At 36.2% G+C, this 15,061-nt stretch overlaps 2 protein-coding genes across 6 annotated transcripts in view; both read right to left on the bottom strand.

Annotated features, from left to right (window-relative positions):
* Positions 1-1,981: 1,981 nt before the first annotated feature.
* On the bottom strand, positions 1,982-6,499 carry LOC122047976 (hydroxyproline O-galactosyltransferase GALT2-like). Its single transcript, XM_042609537.1, has 7 exons — positions 5,484-6,499; positions 4,479-4,711; positions 4,013-4,303; positions 2,972-3,100; positions 2,698-2,871; positions 2,468-2,575; positions 1,982-2,384 (listed from the first exon to the last, which is right to left on the bottom strand). Exons 1-7 carry the CDS (start codon positions 6,355-6,357, stop codon positions 2,178-2,180), a joined length of 2,016 nt encoding a protein of 671 aa, XP_042465471.1. The 5' UTR covers positions 6,358-6,499; the 3' UTR covers positions 1,982-2,177.
* Positions 6,500-7,537: 1,038 nt separating this feature from the next.
* The window catches only part of LOC122047975 (187-kDa microtubule-associated protein AIR9), a 36,978-nt gene continuing 29,454 nt past the window's right edge, over positions 7,538-15,061 (bottom strand). For 3 of the 5 annotated variants that reach the window (XM_042609532.1, XM_042609535.1, XM_042609533.1), the window contains exons 27-38: positions 14,562-14,757; positions 14,349-14,470; positions 14,049-14,253; positions 13,017-13,090; positions 11,632-11,770; positions 11,376-11,557; positions 10,770-10,925; positions 10,053-10,184; positions 8,968-9,026; positions 8,385-8,420; positions 8,175-8,306; positions 7,538-7,987 (exon numbers count right to left, since the gene is read on the bottom strand). In XM_042609532.1, coding sequence (XP_042465466.1) covers positions 7,811-7,987; positions 8,175-8,306; positions 8,385-8,420; positions 8,968-9,026; positions 10,053-10,184; positions 10,770-10,925; positions 11,376-11,557; positions 11,632-11,770; positions 13,017-13,090; positions 14,049-14,253; positions 14,349-14,470; positions 14,562-14,757 — 1,610 coding nt within the window. In that variant the 3' untranslated portion in view covers positions 7,538-7,810. The remainder of the gene's footprint in view (positions 7,988-8,174; positions 8,307-8,384; positions 8,421-8,967; positions 9,027-10,052; positions 10,185-10,769; positions 10,926-11,375; positions 11,558-11,631; positions 11,771-13,016; positions 13,091-14,048; positions 14,254-14,348; positions 14,471-14,561; positions 14,758-15,061) is intronic. The other 2 variants (XM_042609534.1, XM_042609536.1) reach the window with 1 other exon arrangement.

Below are 15,061 nucleotides of genomic sequence, written 5' to 3'. Positions count from 1 at the left end.
AAATATGACATAATTAAAAATTTACCCACATATTTCAAGCTCCATCTCGCATAATAATTCAGGCTTAAATGTAAATAAGATTATTAATTCAAAATAATTTTTTTACAAATATAATAAATAAATAAATAAATGAGATTACTAATCCCAAATCTTGTCCATTCTCTAGGGCCAAGGATGGGCATGACAGCATCTATGGCGTCGATGGCGTCGATGGAGATGATGTTTGCCTTCCAGACATTGTTGCACTGCTTCATGTCTACGTAAGTTTCGTCTTTGAGTAGGAAGTCCAAGGAACAACGGCGTTGGTTGCTACGGATGAGTAAAAGTTCGGTTAAATCAAATAAAACGATTAAATTGATCGAACTTAAAAATTCGATTCGATTTATTCAGAAATTCATTTAATTCGGTTAATTTGATTCGGATTCGATTTGAATTTTCTTATTCGATTAAACCAAATAGATCGAATATTTGAACCAAATCAAATTTTTAAAGTTTAAATTTTAGACCGAACCAAAGTTTTATTTAGTTAAATCGAATTTTTAGAAAAAAAAAATAATTTATTCAATTAAATTTTATTAAAAATTTAATTCGATTGAGTCGGTTTTAAAAATAGAATAAATGGACTCAAAATGGCCGAATAAAAAATTACTGATTATTAAACAACAACATAAATCAAGAAATTCAAAAGAGTTTTTTTCTTTAGTTTTTTTTTTAAAAAATCTTGTATTCTAGCTATCTCGATTTTTGAACTGATTAATTTTGAAAATAATCGATTTAATCAGACTCCACCGAATTTCTAAAGGGCCAAGGTAAATCGGTTAGAGCAAATAAATACGATGGATATCTAGTATAATGAGTAATTTAAATTCCCCATATACATAGTGATTGAGTTTTGAATGTTTATTGTCCAGCGAGTCCTACCACGCACATTTAATATCGGTTGAAGTGATATAATAATCATTATTATTTTGAATAAATAATATTTTTATTTTGAGTAATTAAAATTTTGGTAAAATATGTTAATTTTTACCAAATAAAGATTGATAATATAATTAATTAATTAATATCTTGATAAATATATCTGTTATTATCAAGATAAATGTAGATAAGATAATTATTTAATTATTATATTGACCAAATAATTTTGAGTAATCAGTATTTTTTTATTTTATTAAATTTTACTTTTTCTTTTTTTTTAATCTCTTATTTAATATGGCAAAATCACAAAAGAGGCATGCCTCGAAAAATGATTCGAAAATGATTAGAGAGTGGCCATATTTGACATATTGGCCCTTTAGAAATAGAATAAATGGGGCTCAAAAGTGATCCAATAAAAAATTACTGATTATTAAACAACAATAGAAATCAAAAAATTTAAAATAAATTCTTTTCTTTATTTTTTAAAGAAAATTCAATAGATTTTTTTGAACATTTTATCAAAAAAAAAAAAAAAATTCTTTAGCAAGAGTTGGAAGGTTGACACAGAGTATACAAGTAAATTTAATTAACGAATAAAACATAACACACATTATTTCCAAAACTTGTCCATGCCAGCGGCGGAAGGAGAGTGCGGAAGGCAATGCTGGTGGTGGGTGGCGTTTTGTTCACCAGAGCAGTGGTGGTTGCTGGATACAGTGTGTGGAAGCGGAAGCGAGGGCGGAGACCGGTGGCGTACACAGATCTCAGTTCAGCATCGTCTCAATTGTTTGAGCTCTCCAGCTCGTTCAACAATGGCGAATAAGGATCTCAATTCGGTTAGGACTTACTGTTTGGAAGTGGATAAAAATTGGCCATCCATGGTAAACAGACTAGTAGTCTAACAAGTGCTGAAAAGGGGCGTAAATGTTCTGGACAAAGGCCATCCAACTCAACGAAGTGATCTCGATGAGGTGAGCTAAATGAGGAAGTTGCGTGAATCTTCAACAAAGCCCTTTTCCCTTCGCGAGGGAGAACCACAAGGGATGAAATTGTATCCTTCAACGGTATAAACTGATTTGGAGGCTCTTTTAATCGATATAAAATGGATATACACTACTCGTAGTAATTGTGAGAGCAGGGGGTTAAACAATAGCTAGGGTTATACTAGCCAAACCAGCTATTAGGTGAGACCAAATTTAACTACCAAAATTCAAGCCTCAGCTCGCATTCGCATGTTGGTTGGTTGATCGATGGGTGACTTATCTGAAGTTGCAACATTGAGATACACCGCGGGAGAGTTTCTCCCACAAGCACAGCATCTGCCGGGGTGATTGGTAATGCGCTGTGTAATAGTTCTCAATGCATCCATATTGGCAGAATCTCCAGCTGTGAGAGTATTGAATGTATGTTGTGGTGTTCAATTCTTCGACCCACATGCCCATGCTCACATCTTCCATCTTGAATAGCTGTCAATGGTAAGTGTTAGGCGAAACATTAGCAAAGGTGTTCAAAGTATCGGAATTCTAGAGACTCGAGTCGTCAAACTTACTCTTAAGCTTTGATTAGCATGTTGAGATACGACAAATCGGGCAATGTCGTTTGAAATGATGTATCCAGGTCCATTAGCATACGGAGGATATACCTCTTCTGGCCATTCCTGCAATGCATAATCAGAATCGCTTGAGTTGATTCGATTTCAATAACTTTTAGACGACATTTTGACAGTGGAATTTTTCGGTAAAACACGCGCGCGCACACAAAGAGAATATACTGGCTTACCTCAAATGTAACTGCCCATTTTCCACTTCGAAGTGGTCTATGCAAGATGTTTAGGTTACCCATGTAAAGAGATGCATGAGGAGCAACCCCTTTAAGTCTTCTCACGATGACATCCACCCTAACGAATGTATCGTCATCACATTTCATGATATATCGTGTTGTCAAATTCTGGACCTACACGACGAGGATAGATGAATTAAAACTTTATAATATATAGCATCTTCTACGCAAACTCGATACATGATGTTATAAAGAGAGAAGGGTTTCGACTTACTCCAAACTCACAAATTGCTATTGTTTTTAGAACCACTAAATCATAGTGGTCCATAAATGGCAAAATCACAACATCTCCAAAATACTCAGCTTCTTTCTTCAATGCTGCATTTACCTCCTTCCTTGGACTCTGATGATGCAATTTTCCATACAAGGTATCAGAAAAAAATTATTTAAAAAAAATATACAAGATTAATAATCCTAGTCAAAACAATGATGCATCATTCATAAATGTGTTTTTAGTTGGATAATTCGAGCAACTGAAGAACGCAATCGCTCCAAAAAGGAATGGGCTTAACATAGTGAAATTCCTCTTTTAGTAGATCTCTATTCATTGGTGACTAAAAATTTCACCAATTTCCATACAACAACAATGTCTGTAATGTATATAACATCTAGTTGTCATAGATCCTATGAGGTGGTTTTGAACTCTTATGAGAAATGATCATGAAACACTTATTTGTAATACATTAAAATTAAAGAGCAATGAAACATGTGATGAACTGCTAGAGATCAATGACAAATATTATGATGAAAGACCTCATTTCTTCTGAGAAAATGACGGGCATAACAAAATTTGCTAGAAAGTACTGAGCAATAAGTGCAGAGCCTAACTAAGATTAATATAGTCAATTCTGAATCAACAGGTTCAAAGAAGAAATAAACAAAGAAAAGTAAAATGAGGAAACCATAATGCTTGAATTTGGTACAAGAAGCTGCCATTTAATTAAGTGACAAGCCTATAGAATCTTACACCAACAGAACAATTTTCATTTATTTAAACACACTTAGTAGAGGCTTCAGCAGAATCTTAAGGAAAACAATGGAAGGGTAGAGCCATAATTATTGGTTTGTATCTCTTGTACACATTATAGTTTGGAATGCAATGTTAAGAAAGTACATTTAACCATCTTCTCAGCCTCTTAGTAGAATAGTAGGTGAAAGCAAAATTGTCTAAACGACAATTAGTTCACTTGTATAAGGTTAGATTGAGAGTGTATTTCAAAAGTGTGCACAAATTCAGAGGAAAGCAACAACTTACCAGTGCAACAAAGAAGCGGGCTACCACAGTTGATGTTCTTATTGCAGGAAATTGCATCCAGGTTTTCCTTATAGCCATACGTTCAGAAAAGTGATTTGATGCTGACAATATACCAATGAAAAGTTCAACAGAGCTTTGTAGCAATGGAGGGGCCTTCCATCTCTCTGACATAACTAATACTTGTTGAACAGAGAAGCTAGGATGAGTAGTTGGAAGAGAAGTTGCATATACGGAGTGTACGTCAACGTCTCCCTTAGCTGTTAAACCAGTTGCATCTTCGAGGGCAAATCCCTGTCACCAGTACACACAAGATGGATAAATCTCATAAATAGAATGCATTAGAGGAATTGATCCAATTCAAGAAACAAGTATATTTGCAACGCTAGTTCCTTCAAATCTTTTGTGCCAAAATTACAAGCGGCAATAATAACTTCAAAGATAAAGAAGAAAGACAAGAGGTGCATACCGTCCTATATGGGAAAGAAGAAATATGTCGGCCACCAACATAAATATGGTATCCTTCAATCCCAGCCTGAATTGTTAGAACAAAAAGCTTACCCTCTGTGAATGGGAAAGGCCATCTCATTTCTGGCTTCTTTGCACGTCCAATGAATCTCTTCAACCATGAAATTGTTTTTGGTTCTTTCAGGTTAGTAATATCCTCATGCTCCCAACTTTCACATTTGACAAAATCATCGACTACAAAACAATAAGTGAGCATTGCAGATCTTAGCCAAAAGAAATAAGAAGTATGTCTAACCACGACAATATTTAGAAAGTGCAACAGAACATGAATCATGGACTGAGTTATAGCAATGACAAACAAAAGTATGTTTTTTTTTCTCCAAAATGTCTATCATAAATGCTGATTGTAACAACACTAGAGGAATTATAATCTTTAAGGACTACTATAATTTTCCACAGGAGGACGTGCAGGATCTTAAATTGTCAGTGCTTAGACACTGCTTGATTGTAGTAAGAAATCATGGTTAATAGTAACTTTTGATAACATCCTCAACAAATATATCATAACTTTGGAGGGAAAGATGAAAATTTCATACTTGTGTTATTAACCAAATCAACACCAAACATCATAACTAGAAAACAATAATACAATGCCCTTTCATGGCAAAATTAACTAGTCATAGTCCTCTGACTTAGAAACTCAAACCATTTAAGTTGAAGAAAAATAAATACTATAAGCACAGAACAAACGAAATGCTGGAAAATGCCCATATGAATATGAACCAAAAAAACAAAGTTTTGGACAGGAAAACTGTATCAAGTGTGAAGCTATATCTGATAAAATCATTCAATAACTCTCTTAGTGAATCATTAAAAGGAAAGGAAGCTCACAACAGAAAAAATATTCTTGTGCAGGCAAAAGTGCATCTCACAAGATGACTCAATACCGCCAAAATAATCGTATCATTGTAAAACAGAGAGCAAGATACAAGCTATAAAGCATTACCAGTTTCATCATCGTCCTTATAAGCATCGCCATTGCAGCGATGTGCTCTTCCCCACTGCATACGGTAGCAGGTATTGTGCTCAATGACCGGCTTTTCACTCCAGTCACCCTTCAGCCTCGGATTGAAATGAAGAATCTTGGGCGGGTCTTCATTTTCCACTGACTTGAGCCCCAGCAGCTCTACCATGAACTGGGACACCAGGACAGTTCCATTCTCTTCTCCTGGTCGCTCGAGCTGAGACACATACTCTTTATGGGCGGTGTGCGGCGTGCCCACCACCGTGAACGACGATCCCACCGCCAACCCGCAGGGGAGAAACAGCACCTGCTCGCTGCTCGCCGCGTCCACATCTCCGCTCATCGACATCGACGGTGGGCAAGAAGATGCCGGGTTACCTTCAATTACGGCGGTGTTTTTCAAGCCATCGCTGGGGTGGTACTTATCAGCCTCCTCCCAAGCCTTGAGTCCCACCGCCCACGCTTCCTGCGCCATTCTTTCCAACTCCGAGAAATTCCCTCTTCGCTGCCGACCCCTGCCCCGCATGTACTGCCGCATCACTCCACCGCTGATACGACCATACCCTTCGCGAATCGCCTGGTCGGAGCCGCGGTACAGGGCGTCGTGTTCTAGTGGCTTCCGAGGGGCGTCCAAGTTCCGGCCATCCTCCAACTTCCGTTCTTGAGCGGCGCCGAGGTAGGACGAGCCATGCAGTCCACTCCTGACATCATCTAGCGGAAGTTCTAGTCCGACGTCTAGGAAAAGGCGAAACTTGAACGCGATGAAGAGGAAGTAGAGCAGGGCGGCGGCGAGGACGAAGAGCAAGAACTTCCGGCGCCGAGTGAGGAGGGAGTCCCTGCTCTTGCTCCGCTTCATCGCTGGCGCCGGAAGCGGGGAGGTGATCGGATCTAGAGCACCGCTACCATGGATTCCGCCGGAGAAGGGATTTGGAATCGGATTCGAAGGGCAGAGAAAGGAAAGGAGGCGAAATGGAAAAGGACGGAACACAAGAAAGATTAATTAAAGGGAGGGGATGGCTTAAGCGGTTATATTAGTCTTTAATTATGCAATTAAGGTGGGGGGTTTTAAGTTTTTTCAGAAACTATAACGTCTAATTTTTTTTTTTAAAAAAAAAGATTCTTTACGATCTTTTAGTGTCAAAATAAAATAAAATAATTTTAAAAACTGAAATTTATAAAAAATTTAAAAAACGCTTTAGAAAATATTTTTAAGATAAAAAAGTAAAAAAATTTGCACAGTATTTATATCTAAGCATATTTTTATATATATTTTTAATTTAAAAAAAAATAATCTCACGAATGAATAAATAAATAAATATACCACCTCATCATCACTCTATACCCACCTGAATAATCAACCAATCACCACGTGGGTCCCACGTGATTTTCTCACCAATTAATAGGGAGGTAGAAAAGCAAGGGGGGATTGTGGCCGAATGAACTGGAATGGAGTCATTTATTTTAATTAGGTTCATCAATTAAGTAAGTAATTATAGTTTGTCGTTAATTAATAGGCTAATCGCAGTCAGCAGGTAAGGGGCATTTTCGTAATTTTTGCAATTACGGTCTCATGTGAGTTGTGTATTATAGTTTGTTGTTAATTAACAGGCTAATCGCAGTTAGCAGGTAAGGGCATTTTCGTAATTTTTGCAATGACTGTCTCATGTGAGTTATGTTGGCGGGAAAGTAGTTCAAAAGAGAGAAGGAAGACGAAAGTAGCCGGTAGCCGCAAGTTGCAGGCGAGGAAAATGGGAGACAAATGCTAAGGTGCGCGAAGTTTCACATGCTACTCATGTTGAATGTAGAGGAGACAAACATGTTCTAGATCAAAAGAAGGCGAACGCAACGAGGCATGTCATATGGATTTCACAAACTTGGAACGACTAGCATGATCCGAGCCACATATCACTTGAAGAAATTGCTCACTACAAACCAACTCACTATCAATCGCCGAGCTATGTTTGTCACAACTATCTAATTGAAAAAGTCGGAAACACATTAAGTTGATCGATGCACAACCGATATGAAACTAATTATAGTTTTCAAATGAGCATGATTCATTTAAAATCTTCACGAACATGATCTTCCATTGCTAGACATTCTATATACACACATCATTAGCAAAAGCAAGTTCTTGCTAAAGAAAACACATCCCTTGGATCGAAGCATCCACAGACAAATCGATCAATCATACACAAGATCCAAACCCTACAGCTAAAATCACAATGCCGATGGATGCTCACAACCCGCAACAACCTTAGGCAACAAGATCACCACCGTACGATGAAATTAGTTCGAGGACACGACAATCAAGTTTCTATCTTCAGAAGTGAATTTAGGGAAGTGCTGTTGAATCGCTGGGCGAAGCCTCTTATCACGAGGACAATGATATCACACAAGTGTTTAGTTTGCACCATCAAATCCATTTCATTGTCGCTGTCTACTACAATCTTGAATCGGTGCGGGTCGTTCCGGTATAGCTCAACCTGCAAAAGAATGATGAGATTGTAAACCATAAACAGAAGTGTGTTCATCATTTGCTTAGTTTAACATACAGTCAATTATCAGTTCTAGACTTCTAGTAGGGTAAATAATCCAGAAACTTGACTCGTATCAATGAGTTTGCACAGGCATTGCTAAAACGTGACGTCAACTTTGCTGTAGAGAACTTACATGAAAAGGAGGGGCATAGGTTCCACGAATTTCGGTATTCGGAAATGAAGTCTTAGAACCAGGTTTAACAACTTTGACCCTTTTTCTGTTAACTTCTAGAATTCTTCTTTCAAGATTTCCTGCACCTGGAGCCTGTGAGTGACAATTTGATGAAAGAACAGTTAGCCAAGGAAGATGATCATTAGTAGGGCTCTAGAAGTGAGCAATTACCTCCTTTGCAGACCTGTCTTTCTCACAAAGTACCTGCTTCGAGTAGACATGAAGCAAGTCAACTTCAAACAAAGCAAAATGTCCACAAAACAGACTCGTAATGGAAACTAGGCCAAAGCATGCTATGATGAGAAAAAGTATCCTTAAACGATTGAAAATCATAGATATGTAAAAATCATTGTCAAAAAAAAATTAACGCAGTATGATGTGCGAATTGCAGTACTTGAAAGTTGTTTGAGATGCTTTTTACATGTATGCTGAAGATTATTTTTATAAAGGAAAAAATGAAACAGGCAAGTCAAAAAATCTGCCTTTTTTGTATCACTTCTCCGAAAACAAATCTATAAGCAAGGCATACCATGACTTGAGAAGTATCACTGATCGCATAATGGAAAATGAACCAAGAAGGGCCTCTTGCAGTGTTTTCTCATGTTTTTCCATTGCTTAGTTAATTGTTATGAACAGTTAATTCAGAACTCAATCTGCTATTGTGCCAAATGATTGCATGCTACGTATTAACTGAGAAAACGATTGAGGGAAATATGACAGAATTTTCAGGAGTGAAATACATGACACTCAGTACCTCAAATTTCACAGATCCTAGTTCCAGTTTCTGCTTCACTTCTTTATAAATATCAGGCTCTGCAAATGGAAAGAGTTTATTTCAGCATATCATGAGAATAGCAACTTGGTCAGAATTGAACGCTCTTGTCATTCCCAGAAGAAAAGTTTATTGTTGTTGTTTTACATATTAAAAGAATCAAAAAAAGATTAAGATAATATCGATGGGTTCGTGTATAGAATAAAGAAGTTATAGGAAAAAGATACCTCAAATCACATATTAAGGTCCGATGCTGGATGTTAGAAACAAGACTCCAGTGTCCCACAAACAATAATTGCATGTCAAGAAAGGTTCATCTTCCACAGGATTAAAGGATATTATTTTTTGAATCTCCTATCAGATTCACTCTGATCCTCGTCTGATTCCTTCCCAATTCATCTCTCAGATATTTTCTCAATTTGCCATGATAAACAATCATCTACATATTTTCTATCTGTGTTAACATTAACGTCACAGGCATAAGAGAGCAAGTCATTTTCAGTTCATTGGGAGATCAACTTGCAAATCATATTAGTTGGTCTACAGCTAAAAGCACATTATCATTTGTCTCATCCATCATTCCCATGACTGGAGTGTACCTAATTAGTGTTGGGTCCATCTGAAATTTTGTTCCTTCAACCCTAATTGCGTATTGTTCATCGTGTTCGGACATCATTGTGTTTGGACATCATAGTAGTGACAATAGTAAGGATACAGTTGATTTTCTTTTAGAGGCAATTTGGTGAAAGTGTATTAGTAAATGATGCAAAGTAGTGACGATAGTAAGGATCAAAGTTACCTCTACTGGTCATTAATTGAACAATCTCCAAGTCATTTATACTCGATACAAGAAATGCAGACAACAAATGCAAAATGGACATGTTGAGCAACTAACCATAATCGGCATGTTAGTAATCGAAGTATGAGCAATAAAACAAAAGAACATTTATGCTGAAATTTAAATAGCAAATGCATAATTGGCATGCTGAGAGACTAACTGTAATTGACACTAGTTAGTATGGGCAATGAAATAAAAAGATGTTTCTATTGAACTGCACAAGGCGTACCAACTGAAATTGGATCTGTTGATGCTGAAACAGGTTGTCCCTCGACCCCATCTTCCCTTACCGGGGTATAAACTGCTACCAGCCTGTATCCTACATCATCAACATTAGCCTCGTACATCCTACCTGTCTCCCCTGTATTGAGGGATGCTCAAATGAAAAAGATGATTAAAGAAAAACTAAAATAAAAATAAAGAATATTTCAGCAGCATTGCAAACAACACCTACTGCTACACTTGCACTCGAATGTCACAAAACAAGGACCAATACTCCATAATCTTCTTGTAAACTAAGAAGAAGTACAACATAGTACTCGTCTTCCACAGACGGAAACAACTTTGGAAAATCCCATAAGCATTTAATCCTCAACAATTCCAGATATATATAAAGTTTGTAGACATTTTTTCACACAACTGGTTGAGTAGCTGGTGGAATCAAATTGAATATTCAACAATTCTGTAACTGGACGATTCGAATCATTACTAGTTGAACCAAATCAAATAAAAAAACAATTAAAATAGTCAAATAATTTTAAATTCCTTTCGAAAAATATTAGTGCAAATATTTCACTTGGCTAAAGATGTTCTCTTCCTAACATTTTTCATTGACCCAATACAACATAATAAACAGAAGTAATGTTTCATAAAATAATTTTCAATGAAACAAACAGATCCTTGAAAAGAGGGAACTCAATTATTTTCTTTAGTATATTTGGTTTACCTGGTATGGAGATTAAATCAGGACTTCCAACCATTGATCTAAGCCACTGGATTCTGCTCTTGGCTTCTTTACCCCCACTATAAATACCTCGAACAGCATATAAGTTTGTGTGGTAGCCTCTTCCTTCAATTTCCAGCTTATCAATCTTGGGTATCCCTAGAAACAGCAAAGTAGTGCTCATGTAGCAGAAATAACATTATTTCATTTTGTTGAAATAAATTTAGTTACAATGAGGAATAAGCAGATGATCAAGAGTTTTTGAATGCCATATTCAAAATCTAAATAGTAATAAATCTGCCAATAAAAGAATAATATTTTTTCCTGACAGTGCTTAAAACAAGTATGAAATACAATTGAACAAAACTATGGGTTAATGAAAATATATAAATTAACTCATCTCAGAAATTTATTTGCCATCTGAGGTACTATTCCCAGATCACTTGGCATCAAAACTGAAGTCATGGCATATGAGCTACAAGCAATCACTTTAATAGTGCAAGGTCAAAGGCAGCAGCATAATAGATTCAGGCATCATTGTATACGCATATCAAATTTGAAGGCAATTTTTCTGTCAGTTTTAATAAATGCCAAGAGTAAAAAAGACACCTGGTGATATAGAAGATGTTTGTGCTGAAACAGTATTGCTTGTTCTTCCAAACACATCTGTGATGGTGCATTCACATTTCAAACTTCGGCCTATATCCTCAAACTGCACCTTATATGAGCAAGACACCTGAGATACAAGTGGTTCAAAGGACCTCTGCTCTCTATCTCCATTTGAATAAAACCTGTTATCAAGTTATTAGTTAACAATCTTGTGGATCAATTTGTAAAATGCAAATAATTTGAACCGGAATTATACCATTGATATTTAATCTCTTTCTTGTACTTGTTCCAGATATGATGCTGAATGTCACTTTTAGGAATTACTTCAACAGCTGTAAGTATTTCTCCTTCAACTTCTTTCCCTCTAAAACAAAGTGCCTCAATTTTTGGTTCCTCTGCCAGAAAGAAATAATGTGCTTATTAATAGTTGAAGATGAGCATACAATCAGCATTAAAATATCGGAATAGAAACAATTTAAGTTTTGCATGTCCTAAACATAATACAAATTTAATAAAACAAGTACAATAGTGCACTTTCCATTTGTAACCTGATCTGAAATGGAAAGATGCCTTAACTTTAAAACAAACAAAAGTGAAGCTGATGCACAGCGTATTATGATTAAGCAAAGGGATCAATATATCTAAATAACTACAAGCTGCATGGGATAAAATTGTTGCTTGGACCTCTGGCATATCAAAAGCCCACATAGGTTGAGATAGAATCCACAAGAATATAATGTGCAGGTTTAAAATAGACCAATCAAAGCTAACTGTAGAATAAGATGACAGAAGCAGCAACTTTCTTATAGAATTACAACAATTTCAATCTATGATTTATAGTTAAGTAAACAACGTGGTTAACTTATACCATACCATATATCGGGTGCTTCCCTAACAGGTTTAGCTTTTACAACTATTAGATCAACCTATAAACAAGCATAGACTAATTGAAGGTCATTAACCATCCACAATATGATTGTTCATGCAAAGCCCATAAATTTTGGTTTGCACACTCCAGCAATTTGGTTCAGAGTTTCATTTTAGTTTGGCTTGACCATGATGAGATGTCAAACCATGAATCTGCAAATAGAATGCTTATTGAGCAACTTAAGCTCCTTGGGCAAAAGGAAGGCTGCTAGCAACATTACCAATTTTCAGCAAATTGAAAACTTAATACAACTTTGAAGCCAATAAAATAGAAAAATTTATATGCGAAAAGATTATGTTTATTTCACAATTTTACAGTTATAACCATGATATCACAAAAACGGAAATTCATTTTATGCTACACCAACTCCATTTTCAAAATTCATTTCTTGGAAAGTGAAGGAAATTATTGATAACATCCCAAATTCTGAGCCTAAAAAAGAAAAAGATTCAGCATTGTGTTAGTGCTAGCCAAGTAGTAAAAAAGTGTACCATGAGCATGGTTCTGAACTGTATTTCTCAGGCTAGATGGTCACTTGTAAATGATGTGAATCACTAGTAGAGTTTAATTGAGAGAAAAGGATCCATGCAGGGACACTAAATAGTTGGGATACATGACTTGAATAATGAGAATTGATTGGGAAGTCAGCTGAGCATATGAATTCACTAAATAGTTGGAAACTGTATTTGCACCATAGACATGACATAACATACCTGGAAGAATAATATCAGAGGGTTCTGATAGCTTGAGCTCTCCCACAAGTGCATCAGACCGAACAGGAGTATAGCTGCCAAGCAACTTTTTAGGATCAATATTCAAAGATCAGATTGTCTATTCCCGGAGTACTCCACTAAGGTAAATCGAGAACACACTCAAAGTAAAAAAACTATATTGCTGCTAAATATATTAGATTTTTTTTCCCACTATTCTCAAACAAGTTCATTGCATGCTTTCAATTTGTAGCATGGACTCAGAACAAAATGCTATAACCTTATTTATACATCTTGGCCACAACAAATGAATTTTTGACACACCCCTAACGGTTGTACTTATAATCTGCCCTTATGGTCAAGCTATTACATACCCTTCAGTCGAGCCTTTTCTAACACATCTAAATCTCTCAGCAACAGTCGTGAATGAAGGAAGACCTGTCTTTATGATCAACTGATAATCTTGGTTTGTGCCGTTTTACAAATAAGTCAACTAGACTACGAGCAATTTATATACCCAATTCACTCAGTTCAAATTAGTCAACTTAACATATTTTGACAAATATACATATATAGTACCATTAGTTTCAATTTCCACAAGTGCCAAAAGATGAAGTTTTAGCTATCTACTATGTGATCACAATTGAAGAACAATAAACAACCAAATGCAAAAAGGAAAAAAGAAAATTGCTTGCACGGATTACTATGTTGATCATGCCACCATTTACCATCAGAAGCGTTTACAAGAGGGACATGCACTTATTGCGCCTAATAAAATTGATGGAATGATTAGATAGTAAGGTACCTATTCATCATAGGTTAAAAAGGCATATGTGTATTCCAATTTTTCAAGACACCAAACACATGTCATGAATAGATTTTGCAACCACCGATAACCACTGGCAGTTCATAAGTTCAAGATTACTAAATTGGGAAAACATAGAATAGTACAAGTGATATTAAGCCTCTCAAGTTCAAGATACAAGTTAATAACACCATATGAAATTCCTACAAAGAAAAAACAGTAAAACGTACCCAAATAACAGACGGCAAGTATAATCTGAATCTGTAACCTCATATGTGGTGGAATTAGCCCCATTGATAAGAATTATATCTCCTTTAGTTTCTCTGTACCAACTATATAGGCTTGATCCCTGATATCCACCATAATATTTTCCCTCACCAGCATATACACCCAAACTAAGTTTTTTTATACATACTTCCGAAACAGATGGGTGAGCTGCATATATCATCAGTTTCAAATATGGAATGAAGACTCAAATAAGAGAGGCAGTCATAGAAGAAAACACAATAGCGTAATTAAGATAAGGATACCTGCCATGACAGGGTGGCTGCTAAATGCAACAACTGGATCACCTAGTTTGCCATCTGCTCGTGTAGGCACCCAATATACGGCCAAATAGGAATCTACATCTTCAACTGAGGGCGTATATGTTCTAGTTCCACATTTTAAAGATTTAGTTAATTGTATTTGTTGCAACATATTCTTTGAGAGAAGTGAAGAATATTGTCTAAAGCAGGACTCACAAAGCTTCTCCAACAACCAATGCACCATCAGAAATTGCAGCCTTGTTCACAAGTTCTGATTTGTCCATTTTCTCTTTAGTTCTGTACCAAATATACTTCCCAGTTCCTTCAATCCCACCATAGTATGATTTCTGAGGAATAACTTCCTTATCCTCGCAACAGCTCGGCAAGACAAGCTCAATGCCCTTAGGATCCGCTGTACAAAAGAAACAAGAAGACACCATAAGCCAATTACAAGAATTTTATTTCATGGATACTGAAAAAAATAAAAGAAAATGCAAGTCTTATAGCATCTTCAAAGAACATGGGATGCTTCAAGAGATGAAGACACCAACCAGAAAGTAGAAGAGGATGATAAATACAAGACAGATAACTAGATATGGTTAGGTCAATAACTTATCCCCTTGAACTGAGGAAATGAATAGATGAAATGAACACACTATAAAGTCAGAATTTTTACACGTCACCAGGTCTTAGTGGGTAATATCCAAACTAAAAAA

Source organism: Zingiber officinale, chromosome 2B (assembly GCF_018446385.1).
Source record: "Zingiber officinale cultivar Zhangliang chromosome 2B, Zo_v1.1, whole genome shotgun sequence".
Classification (NCBI taxonomy): domain Eukaryota; kingdom Viridiplantae; phylum Streptophyta; class Magnoliopsida; order Zingiberales; family Zingiberaceae; genus Zingiber; species Zingiber officinale.
The sequence above is the reverse complement of the archived record's forward strand: the minus strand, read 5'-3'. Positions and strand labels throughout refer to the sequence as shown.

Coding starts and splice junctions, on each gene's coding strand:
- LOC122047976 (XM_042609537.1), bottom strand. CDS start 6,357: ATGAAGCGGAGCAAGAGCAGGGACTCCCTCCTCACTCGGCGCCGGAAG. Junction 4,712..5,483: donor TAAGGACGATGATGAAACTG/GTAATGCTTTAT, acceptor ATTGTTTTGTAG/TCGATGATTTTGTCAAATGT. Junction 2,872..2,971: donor TAGCAATTTGTGAGTTTGGA/GTAAGTCGAAAC, acceptor CTCGTCGTGTAG/GTCCAGAATTTGACAACACG.